The 13,132-nt window shown below is 38.7% G+C and overlaps 1 protein-coding gene across 4 annotated transcripts in view; it reads right to left on the reverse strand.

Annotated features, from left to right (window-relative positions):
• Window positions 1-13,132, reverse strand: part of CXADR (CXADR Ig-like cell adhesion molecule) — a 56,028-nt gene that overhangs the window by 30,856 nt on the left and 12,040 nt on the right. For 3 of the 4 annotated variants that reach the window (XM_019839492.2, XM_011285859.3, XM_019839491.2), the window contains exon 2: window positions 1,344-1,510. In XM_019839492.2, the coding sequence (XP_019695051.2) occupies window positions 1,344-1,510 (167 nt within the window). Of the gene's footprint in view, window positions 1-1,343; window positions 1,511-12,824; window positions 12,942-13,132 lie in introns of all 4 variants that reach the window. The other variant, XM_045036716.1, reaches the window with a different exon arrangement.

Raw genomic sequence — 13,132 nt, forward strand, 5'->3', positions numbered from 1 at the left:
TACTTTTAAAAAATAATAAAATCTTTAAACAAAATTAAGAGAATAAATAAAATTAAATGTGTCAGACAAAGCTAATAGGCAACATCCTAAGTTAGGTGAAATATTTTGGTACCATTAAAAGGCAAAGTGTGATATATGTATTTGGAAATTAGATTATTGGGCAATTTCCCTCCTTTGTGCCACTTCTGGATTTCTAGGTTTTCTACATTAGGCTCTTAATACTTTATAATCAGAAAAAACTTCTATAGGGGAGCCTGGGTGGCTCAGTTAATTAAGTATCCGACTTCAGCTCAGGATCTTGCAGTCCATGAGTTGGAGCCCCACGTCCAGCTCTGTGCTCACAGCTCGGAGCCTGGTGCCTGCTTCAGATTCTGTGTCTCCCTCTCTCTCTGCCCCTCCCCCGCTTGCGCTGTCTCCTCTTTCTCCCTCTCAAAAATAAACTTTAAAAAAAATTTTTTTAAAGAAAAACTTCTATAACAATATTTTGCTATTTAATTTTTTTAATGTAAAATTAGATATTTTATAAATTGTTCTGGTATGAAGGCTTTGCTTTCTAAGAAATTCATTACACAGGATATTTAACTTGAAGAATACAGAAAACGGACTCTGTCATAATATGTACCTACATTACATTGTTACACACGGTGACCCTTACACAGGTAAGAGAATCCTTGTGTTAAAAACTGAATTCCAGGGGTGCCTGGCGGCTCAGTCAGTTGAGGGTCTGCCTTTGGCTCAGGTCATGATCTCACAGTCTGTGAGTTCAAGCTGCACGTCGGGCTCTGTGCTGATAGCTCAGAGCCTGCAGCCTGCTTCACATTCTGTGCCTCCCTCTCTCTGCCCCTCCCCTGCTTGTGCTCTGTCTCTCTCTCTCTCAAAAAAATAAACATTAAAACAACAATAACAACACTGAATTCTAAAAAGAACAAAAACAAAAAACTGAATTCCATCCAATTCCTCACAAAGTCTAGTTTCCTCGTGGTCCCCTGGCACATTATGCATATTCCTGCCATGCATCATGCCTGCTCCATACGCTCCTCCTCCCACCATGCTGTGGCTCACACTTCGAACTCCAGATTTCAGAACATTCCTAAGTTCCTCTTCTTCCTTAAAGCTTTCTCTAAGAAAGCTTAGGCCACTTGTTATCCATTTCACTCCATTACACGTGTCCTCACTTTCTGCCAGAGTGACTGCTTTCCTCCCCCATATCACAAGAGAGAGAAGTCTGGGCTTTCCTCATAGCTCCCCCTATCCCCACCCCCGTCCATGTGATCGGCATAGTGATGGACACTTAAGACAAGTTCTAGACTTCTGGTGGGTGAGCAAGCACTTAGCAAACTTACCACTTGATCCACCTTCTGATTATCAGCCGGTGATAACAGCCACTCGATGTCCAGTGGTCCCTGGTCTTCTGGACTAAGGGTAAATTTGCAGGGCAAATAAGCAGTTTCCCCTTTGGCCTTTTCAATCATCTGATCAGGAGTAGTGATACTTAAACTTCTGGTGAAATCTGGAGAAAGAAACATGCACATGGACTAAGCATCTGCTGTTAGGCTGGTAGCATGCTCAGCATACCCCACCTGTTCAAGAGAACAGGCTGTGATTTGGGACCAGAGTGAGGAGGTCCAAACACAGTGGTGCCCAGTTTTTAGCTTGTGCCTTGTAGAAATGGAATGCCAATATTAATAACATCTCGTTTGATACAATTTCCTTTAAGGGCACTGTGAATCTCCCAACATTATGTGCAATACAAGTTTCTATTGGTAGAGGGTATTCTATATCCAAGTAGATGTTTTAAAAGTAAACTTAACTACAGCCTCTAAAAGGTCAATGATATCATACCAGCTCAGGCTACATTAATTCAAACTTGTCACAGTGCCACAGACACACTGGGAACTCTTGCTGCTGGGGCACATGCTGATGAATTCTGACATGTTTTCCACCAAGGCTTCTTCAATTCTAAATTTTTATTAAATTAGGGGTGCCTGGCTGGCTCAGTCAGTAGAACATGCGCTCTTAATCTCTGGTTATGAGTTCAAGCCCCACAATGGGCACAGAGCTTACACAAAATAAATAAATAAATATTTATTTATTTGGCTCAGTTGGTTAAGCATCCGACTCTTGGTTTCAGCTCAGGTCATGATCTCACGGTTTGTGAGATCAAGACCCATGTTGGGCTCCGTACTGACAGTCTGCCTGGGATTCTCTCCCTCTCTCTCTCTGCCCTTCCCCCACTCTCTGTCTCTCAAAATAAATAAACTTAAAAAAAATTATGTATTTTTTAATTTACCAAATATTTGGCCTTAATATTATCTGGAAGACTTTTCTTACTGTTTCTCTCTTCCTATTTCTCTTCTGAAAAATGTCTGTCATACTTATTATTGTTAAAAAGATATCTTAAAATTCCATAACTTATTCTGGAATTTGTATTCTATGAAACTTCCACTTAGGTCACAGAGAATTAATAACCATTAATGGCAATATTTGAAAAGTATGTAAAAACCAAAATAAGATGTCCTAAACCCCAAACAAAAATTCCAAAACTCTTCTGAGTTTGTTAAAAAGAAATGGCTTAAACCCACTGATTTTTTTTTTTAATGTTTATTTATTTTTGAAAGAGAGAGGTGCAGAAGCAGGGGAGAGGCAGAGAGAGATGGGGACAGAGGATCTGAAGCAGGTTCTGTGGGAGCCTGATGCAGAGCTCGAACTCAGGAAACTTGAGATCATGACCTGAGCTGAAGACAGACACTTAACCGACTGAGCCACCCAGGCACCCCCTAAACCCACCGTATCTTTGTAAGAACAGAACAAAAAGTCTCCTCTTTGCTGCAAAACTCGTACCACTTACATGCCAAAAAAAAAAAAAAAAAGTTAAAAGTAAACTACAAGCAAAATGGTAGTTTCTTGATAAATATCAGAGAAAAAAACACTGAGTTTAATAAATTCACATTTTGTTTGTCAAGAGGAAAGCAATTTTGTTCATATCAACTCACATATAAAAATAGGTTTGTTCACTAGGTAGGTCTTAGAAGATCAAAGTCTGAAAAAGCCAACAATATGATATGAAATGCAAATTTAGTATGTAAATAAACTATCACACAGAACTTATTTTTTTAAACTACTTACACTATAAAAGTTTGCACAGCACTAGTTTGTCACATCTGTTTTCCTTTTGATAACCCAACATTTTCTTGCATATAAACTTCAAGTATCAACATATACAGAACCAGAGTTTCAAATGATCATAACATTTGGTCCTCTCCATAACCTAACACTGACTTTCAGGGCTCAGTGATGATCTGGAAGAGGTCCTAAGCACTAAGATTATGTATGGTACATGAGACCTGCCTCTCTCTCCTTTCTTTCCCCTGCTGTGACCAACATATTAACATTTTAGAGCAAAATTAAGAATAGGGGTGGCTGGGTAGTTCAGTCAGTTAAGCATCCAACTCTTGATCTCAGCTCAGGTCTTGATCTCAGGGTCATGAGTTCAAGCCCAGCACTGGGCTCCATGCTGGGCATGGAGCCTACTTTAAAAAAAAAAAAAAAAAAGTAAGTAAATGTGAGTCCTAATTCTCCATAATGATGATTTTGATGTTGTTTTTCAAATAATAAATTCCAACAGACCAAGCCAAAATATAGAATTAAATTATTAGCCATCCCAAAATCCTTTCCATTATCCCTCAAAGAAGGTTAATGCATATCTGTCACTTATAATAAAATGCTAATAAAGTTAAAGCTAATAGATTGAGAATGAAAGAAAAGCAAGATAACACACAAGCCATTTATATTCGAGCATCATCCTAAGCTTTTAATCACATTTAAGTGCACTCCTCAAAAAGCATATTAAAACTGGACATGTATTCTACCCTCCCTTAAATCAGAGGCTGGCCTAACTCTGACCAAAAGAGTGCTGCTGTGTGAGTTCCAAGGCAAAGTCTCAAAAGATCCTGTTGCTCCCACTCTTGCCCTCAGACCCCTGCCACTAAGTGACCAAACCACACAGGAGAGAACTGAGGTTTCAACCAACAGCTGCAACCACTCAACATGCAGACACCCAGAAAACCCAGCCCCAACCTAGACCAGTTGTCTGCAGCCCTATGAGTGAGCCTAGAACTCCCTATCTCAGCACAGCCTAAAATGACGACCCCCAGGATCGTGAACTCGCACACAGTTTTTGTTTTAAGCCTTTAGAGTTTGGGTTGGTTTGTTACACAGCAACCAACTCACTGATTCAACCCAAATGGACTATTTTATTCAGTATCCTAAAAAAGACCCATTACTATTTCAATCTCCATTTCGTGCCCACATTCTATTTAAAATTATTTGATTTTTGCATGTATAATCTCAAGTGCTTCTCTTGAATTAATATTCAGTCCTCTGAATATACACAGTTTACCTTTTCTAATAAACTCAGTTCCATTCCTACCTCATTCACTAAGACATTCATTCTCCTACCTTCAACCTACACTGATTTTTCTGTCTTTGTATGCATATTCACAGTACTTTACTTTCTGCTCTCTTTATTATCCAATTGGCACTTAGCACATACTATGCAAGGGTTTTTTTCCTTTATAAGCTTTCTTGCAAAGTTGATTTAGATAGTCTCCACGGTTTTTGTCATATGCTCTAGATGTTGATGAGCTTATCTTCTTCCCATAATACGTTGTATTAAGTGAATTCTAAAAACTCATGTCCCAATTTAAATCATTAGGCTCCAAAACAGTTAAAAGAAATTGTGGATACCCCTATCTTCTGTTGTAGTTCCTTGCACGCTAGTAGAAAAAGAACGGATTATAAATTTGATCAATTTTATAAAGGTTGAAAAAGAGTACTAAATCCCCCATAAATTGTTCCTGTTACTTGAAGATCTTTCCATAGCTACTATAACTTGTTACCTGCACTTAATTTGTCTGGATATTAATACTTTATGTATTAAGATAAGAACAAGCTAAGTGTACTCCAGAATGAAAATTCCATTCCAAAATGAATCAAGACGTAGCCCAAAAATATGGAAGGAACAATATATAAGAGAGTGAAGTTTTGGTATTAATTATTAAACTTTCAGGTTATTCAGTGCTTTTAGAGTTTTTATTTTATAAAAATAATAAAAAAAGAGTTACTCTCTCCCTCTCTCTGTCCCTCCCACACTCACTCAAGCTCTCTCTCAAAAGTAAACTTAAAAAAAAAAAGTAACAAAGTTCAATGACATCAAACATTCTAAATGTGTATAATGTTCAAGTCCTCCTAACCATACTCTGTACTTCTATTGCACAGTCATTAGAATAAAATGCAACTTAGTTTTTCATGACAGTATCTTTCATTCTCTTGTTTGACACATAAAAATTATTTTTATCTTAAAAGACTACCTCAGGAAACAGTTACATGTGTATTAAAATGATCTGGAAAGATATATACCAAACTCTTAACAGCAGTTATTGTTTCAAAACTGAGATTTTAAGAAGGGTGATTGCCCATTTCTGCTTTACACTGACATTCTCTTAATGTGTATGCTGCTAAAAAACTTTTTTAAACAGCTCTTTAAATGGCTTTTAGTATTTTTTTTCCAAAAAAATGCTTAAAGCATTCAACTGCTCTTCAATGTGTTGCACTAGAAATGAATTAAAATCTCAAGATTGTACAAAACGGTTATTGGGTTTCCTAGCAACATTGAAGGGTCCTCTTTGCACAGAGGCATAGTTTTTCAAGTGTTGAAGTATGCAACAGTCACAAATTAATACAAGACAAAAGGCAGACACTTGGTCCCATGCCGTGTCTCCGGGGATTCTTTCCTAATATGTGCTGCCCAATTCTATTTATGCAGCAAATTGAGTGATAATTTAACTTACAAACTACTTGCATGTTCAAACATGGTCTGAAAACTAAATCAAATAACAAATCTTATGATGTTATTCAAACTTATATTGTGATTAAATGCATAGAAGAACATTATCAACCACAAGTATTCGCTGAATCCAGTGAATAAGTGCTCAGCACTGGATTATATAAGTAAACAAACTGAATCACAACCCATTTTTGGCAGTGACTAAAATAACATCTCCTGGTTTTCTGCTTGCTTTTTTTTTTAACCTCCAGACTTCAAATCATTTGAATCTTCAGTGCTTCTCTTCTGCCCGGTCTGCCTTCTACTGCAGCATCAAAATGACACCAGCTCACCCAAGTATTTTTCTAGCCTTGATGTGGTCATCTCCTACCAAACATTAGAATTGCTGCTACCCTAAGAATGGAGTAGAACTGGAGATAATGGAAGACTCCATTCCTCTAGCTGGAAGGCAACATTTTGAACTGATGACCTACTTTGATTTCTCTTTTTTTTTTTTTAATTTAAATCCAAGTTAGTTAACATACAGTGTAATAATGATTACAGGAATAGAACACTTACATAGCACCCAGTGCTCATCCCAACAAGTGCCCTCCTTTATGCCCCTTGCCCATTTAGCTCATCCCCCCCACCCAACAGCCCTCCAGGAACTCTCAGTCTGTTCTCCGTATTTAAGAGTCTTTTATGGTTTGTCTCCCTCTCTGTTTTTATCTCATTTTTGCTTCCCTTCTGCTTTCATTTCTTTAACTGACTTCTTCAAATTTAAGCTACACATTAACCTGGATGGTCTTCAGCGATCTTTTCCTTATCACAATCTTAAAATCATAGGCAAATGAAAAGCGCTCAATGAAACCTTATGGTTGATTTTTTAAAAAAGAGAGAAAGAAGTAAACATAGGGATTTTCAATAATGTTGAGTGGATAAAGTCTTAAAAATGGAGAACACAAAAGCTATTAAAGAAAAGACACAAATTTAACTGTATTAGGTAAGAAAACCACAAGCTAGCTTTTAACAAATTTGCTGAATGAAGGAAGGCTTTCGGTTTTTCTATCACTTGGGAAACAAAGAGAACAGCTTCAAACATATTTTTCATGTCTTTATGTATATCAACAAGATATTAAACGTGAAGTCTGACCAGTGATGGCATATGGACCGGGATTTTAAAGATCATGTCTGAGTCCAGGCACTTCTTCTAGGAAGCATTCCTTGTGCCCAAACATGGATTGAATTAGATGTCCTCTATGTACATCTTGGGCAACTGATAAGTCCTCCATCATAAGCACTTTTCCTGCTTTACTGAAGTTGCTTTACTGTGTGCTTCCTACCCTGTACCCCCAGTGAACATTTCACAGTTTATTTTTTTTTAAGTTTATTTATTTATTTTGAGAGAGACAGAGATAGCATGAGCAGGGGAGGGGCAGAAGGGGGAGCATGGGGAGAATCCCGAGCAGGCTCCACAGTGCCAGCTGCAGAGCCCAACACAGGGCTCGAATTCACAAACCACGAAATTACAACCTGAGTAGAAACCAAGAGTCGGTTTGCTTAACCGACTGAGCCACCCAGGCACCCTACATTTGATTTTAAAGACCAAAGCAAGAAAGAAGAAAAGAAAAAATACAACACGACCCACAAACACAAGCACCTTCACACCAGAAGGAAAACAGAATGGATCTACCAGAAATAAAAGATGGTCTATTTCAAAATAGTGGAGAAAACTTAAGTTGTAATATGACTAAAAGGTGGAAATCAGTTAAGAGCTTCCTTTATTAAAGATGGAACTATAACTGTCAAAGTGTCTGGGGCTAATCATACATAGGAAATCAAAGAAATCAGTGGAAGTACTGAGGACAGAAAGATAAGAAAGTCCATATTTGTGGAGCACTGTGTTTGTACATGCTGCCCACTTTCTCCCTGCTCCACCTTCTCCCACTCAGAGCATCTCTAGCCACTTATCAAAGTACCTCTAACTTGTTCCCTCCTCTCTGTTCCTCACAGTGGGAACTGCCCCCTCCTCTACATTACACAATGTGTTCCTCTATTGTTGACACTGTTTATACGGCCCCATCCTTAAACACATATTTTCACTCAGTTGACAGTGTCTCGGGGCTTCATCTCTGGAGGGTATGTCCCAAGACTAATTTAATAAACCCCCAGACTTGGGGCACCTGGGTCACTCAGTTGGTTAAGATCTGACTCTTGATTTCAGCTCAGGTCGTGATCTCAGTCCTCAGATCTTATTTGCACGTTCTCTCTCTCGTTCTCTCTCTCTCAAAATACATAAACTATAAAAAAAATTAAAAAATTAATAATAAAAAATAACCCCCCAGACTTGACATTGGGCAAAACTGCTGAACTTCAAGCAGAGAGCGAAGGTCAGATCAGAGGGAAGGTGAAGGAGCTGCTTGAAAGAGGAAAGGTGACTAATGGGAGACAAGACCATCAGTCCTTATGGGAAAAGCATGGGAAGGGGGGCCATGGGAAACCATGTATCCAGGAAATCAAAGGAACAGAATGACCCCTACACAGAAGATACAGCTGCGAAAAAGCTGAACAAACCTGGTCATGTTCTGATGGGAGCAAAGGCTGATTTTTTTTTTAAATTTTTTTTCAATGTTTATTTATTCTTGAGAGAGAGAGAGCATAAGGAGGGGAGGGGCAGAGAGAGAGGAAGACACAGAATCGGAAGCAAGCTCCAGGCTCTGACCCGTCAGCACAGAGCCTGATGTGGGGCTTGAACTCATGAACCATGAGATCATGACCTGAGCCGAAGTCAGATACTTTACCGACGGAGCCACCCAGGTGCCCCCTGATGCTTTCTTTAATACTAACATTACAAGAAATGTTAGTAAACCTGATAAGAAATTAACACGTATGCAACTTTACATATAGTATATGTTAACATGAGAGAAATCAGACATTGAGAAAAACTTTTATTTGTAAATATTCTAAAATCACAACTGCAGCTAAAGAAGAGTCTTATTTTTCAACCATCTTTAGAACAACATGAAGCAAAAAGAAAAAACACTAAATATTGATGCATGGCCTTTCAAAATATCTAGAGTCATTCCAAAAATCTTAACAAAAAAGGGGGAAAACTGGGGGGGGGGGGGAAGAATTTAAATTTACATTCCAAAAGTCTTGCAGATTTCTTTGAGTTCATGGAAAGAGGTACATTATGATGACCTTAACATCAATTGCCGTAAGTAATTCACCTGATATTGACTTTTATGAGAAATGTCAAAAAATGTCGTAACGGTTACTATTTTTTTTAAATGTATTTATTTATTTTTGAGAGAGAGCATATGCATTCATATGCGTGTACACGCAAGCAGGGGGGAGGGAGGGTGCATGCAGAAAGTGAAGGAGAGAAAAAGAATCCCAAGAAATAGATTCTGACAAGCGTGGATTTGGATATGGAGTCCAAACCCACAAACCGTGAGATCATGACCTGAGCCAAAATCAAGAGATGCTTAACCGACTGAGTCACCCAGGTGCCCCAAGGGTTACTATTTTAACGTTAAGAAATAAACTGGGTAAATCAGGAACTGGTATGTTTAAGGGACATACCTTAAGGACAAGTATATCAGGACAAGTATATCAGGATATATATCAGGACAAGTATAATTCTGTTGTGTGTGTCTGATGACAAATACTACAGATGCCTGTGTTAGCAACCAACTCACTAAGATATTCCAAACTGTGCAAAAATGCAACTCCTAGAACACCTGGCTGGCTCAATCAGCAGAGCATGTGACTCTTGATCTCAGGCTCATGAGTTTCAGCCTCATATTGGGGGTACTAGTTTACTGAAAAAATTTTTTAAATAAATAAATAAACTGTTTTTTTTTTTTAATGCAACTGCTGTAGTCTTAAATCATTTCCTTGATCCTACCTTCAACCTATGGCAACTTTCCTTCTCACGAGGAAGTTGGGGATTAGCAATTTTTTTTTTAAGTTTATTTACTTATTTTGAGAGGATGAGAGGGAGAGGGAGAGGGAGGGAGGGACAGAGAGAGAGAGAGAGAGAGAGAGAGAGAGAACACACATGAGCAGCAGAGGGGCAGAGAGAGGGAGAGAGAGAATCTCAAGCAGGCTCTGTGCTGTTGTCAGTGCAGAGCCCAACATGGGGCTTGAACTCACAAACTGAACCGTGAGATCATGACCTGAGCTGAAATCAAGAGTCAGATGCTTAACTTACTGAACCACCCAGGCACCTCAGAATTAGCAATTTTTAAAAGTCACCTACATAGTGAGTGTGTCTAGGGGGGGAAAAAAAAAGACATTTAAAATATGTTAATATCAGTTAACTGCTCCAACTAGGCCTTTCAATATTGCCGGAGGAGAGAAGAAAACACTTACAGGAACGTAGAAATTATGCTCTTGGCTGTCTACCGGTTTTAATTGTTTAATTCCTATATGAGCTACCCAGTACAGTATGTTAATTGTACTTAGAGCTAAGAAAATAATACTGATGGTCAGATAAGTTAATTAAGAATGAAAAATGACACTGAGTATACTTACATGCTTTTCTATGCAGTTTTTTAAATATAAATTTTCAGCTCCCCACTCCCAAGGAGAAATAAAAAGTACCCAGGAAATAAACAGAGATGGAAATGGGGAAATCCTTACCTTAACAATAAACAATAACTAACAGTGACTGAGATTATGTGTCAGGCACTCTTCAAAAGTGTATACATATTTTTTTAAAAAGGTGTATACGTATTAACTCTTTAAATTCTCTTTGAAGGAGGTACTACTATTATCCCCATTTTACAGTGAAGAAATCAAGACCCTGAGAGGTGTCTGGGCTACTACGGGGAGCAAGATGTTCCCACACTTATCCTGTTGAGTTGAAGTCCACCAGTAAACACCCTTGAACACAGACATCTTGTTTTAAAATTCAGTATGAACTACAAGAGTAGGTTTTAGACCCCACTCCAATCACTATGGTGGAGGAGAGTTTGAAGTTCACACTTTCCTCTGCTATACAAAATTTCTAAGTGACTCAGTTTCTTAAGCGGCTGGCTCTTGATTTCAGTTCAGGTCATAATGTCACAGTTCGTGGGATAGAGCCCCATGTCTGGCTCAGCACTGACAGCACAGAACCTGCTTGGGATTCTTTTTCCGTCTCTCTGCCACTTCAACTGCTCTCACGCACACATGTGTGCCTGGCTCCTCTCTCTCTCTCAAAATAAATAAACTTTAAAAATTGTTTAAAACAAAAGATTTTAAACTTATCTCTACATCCAACGTGGGGCTTGAACTCAAAACCATGAGATCAAGAGTTTCATGCTCTACCAACTGAGCCAGCCAGGCACCCCTGGGTGAACCTTTTTTTTAACAAGGAAATAAATACCAGACTAGGAATCTGTTGTCATTTGTCACAAAACAGTAACAATAACAAGAAACCCATTATCATTTTGAACATGTTGTTGCTTCTTTAGGGTTTAAACATAAATTAAGGATACTGAACCAAAATGTCTACTTCAGATCTAAATATGTCCTAATTTTAGATAATCAATCAACCAACAAGAAGTCTTCCCCTGACATCCATCTCCTCTCCTTCTTCTGCAACTCAAAGGTAGTAAGTAAGAAGTAGTTCTGAGCTCACTTAAATGCACAGACATTTCTGAAACATTTGCATACTGAATTATGGAAACAGTTCTGTCCATTAATAGCACTGGCTCCAAAGTAAGATTTGGGTTCAAATTCATATTAAGCTTACTAAATGGTAAGTTTCTAGCATTTTTAAGTCCGTGTGTTTCTCTCTTACAATGGGAATCAATACGGGCGCCTGGGTGACTCAGTCAGTTAAGTATCCAACTTGGGCTCAGGCCATGATCTCATGGTTCGTGAGTTTGAGGCCTGCATCAGGCTCTGTGCTGACAGCTCAGAGCCGGGAGCCTGCTTTGGATTCTGTGTCTCCCTCTCTCTCTGCCCCTCCCCTGCTCATCATACTCTTGTCTCTTTCTCTCCCAAAAAATAAACATTAAAAATTTTTTCAAAAATAAAATGACAATCAATAGTAATAATGCCTACTTCATTGTAGGAATTAAATAAAAGAATGTATGTAAAGCTTTTAGAACAGCTCTAGCGCAACATGCTATCATCTTTTAATAAACAACATCTAATATGACAATTCACTGTCATCCTATAACATTATGTCACTTCTAGGACATAAACTCCTGTAGTGTTGGGAAGGTACTTTTTAAATTTTTTTTTAATGTTTATTTATTTTTGAGACAGAGAGAGACAGAGCATGAACGGGGGAGGGTCAGAGAGAGGGAGACACAGAATCTGAAACAGGCTCCAGGCTCTGAGCTGTCAGCACAGAGCCCGACGCGGGGCTTGAACTTGCGGACCGCGAGATCATGACCTGAGCCGAGGTCGGACACTTAACGGACTGAGCCACCCAGGAGCCCCAGGGAAGGTACTTTTTAATCTTTTATCACTCACACTTAGCAGTGCCTTCCATACAGGAAGAACTTAAAATCTGTTTTGTAAATAAATGACACTGAAATGTATCCACTAGGTTTGACAAAAAGAACATCACTGGTGACCTAGGCCAAATCTGATTTAGTGATGGCTTTGGGCAGTTACAGTGGAAAACAGCTAACTACAAAGGTTGAGATGTGTGACTAGACACAGAAGTAGAAGGCTACTGTTTTAAGGAACTGGCTCTCAAGGGTAGGAAGAAAGTGGCAGAGTATGATGTGTGGTCAATGAAGGGTTGTTGTGAAATGGGAAATGTAGAGCATGTTTATCTAAGTCAAAAGGAAAGAGCAAATAGAATGAAAGAGGCTTAAAAATACACAGAGCAGAACCCTCAGAAACTGAAGGATCAAGACCCCAGAAAGAATTATGCCTAGAAAATAAGAAATAAGACAACCTTTAAATAAGAATGGAGGGAAGGAGTTAAGAGGACAGTACAATTATGGATAAGCTTATTCAGTAAGGTACAAGAAATTAAGGGAATTTGTACCTGATAGCCTCTATTTCCTCTGTGACAAAGGAGGCAAACAGCATTTACTTAGAATAAAAGAGGCAGAAAAAAATGTGGGCAGAGGGTTTTGGAAGGCAGGTTCAAGTTCTGAAATACCTGTGAAAGGAATGGGGAAAGAAGTGAGAGACTGCAGAATGGTACCACGAGTCCAAATGATACAAGCTCATAGTCGATGAAGCTGAGCAAAGATCTACATACTGACCTTACCATACCCTTTTCTCTAGTTTTATGGATTTGAAAATTTCCGTAATTAAAATGTTTTCTAAAAATGATGTGGCACTGGGGCG

The sequence above is a fragment of the Felis catus genome, chromosome C2 (genome assembly GCF_018350175.1).
Source record: "Felis catus isolate Fca126 chromosome C2, F.catus_Fca126_mat1.0, whole genome shotgun sequence".
In the NCBI taxonomy this organism is placed as follows: domain Eukaryota; kingdom Metazoa; phylum Chordata; class Mammalia; order Carnivora; family Felidae; genus Felis; species Felis catus.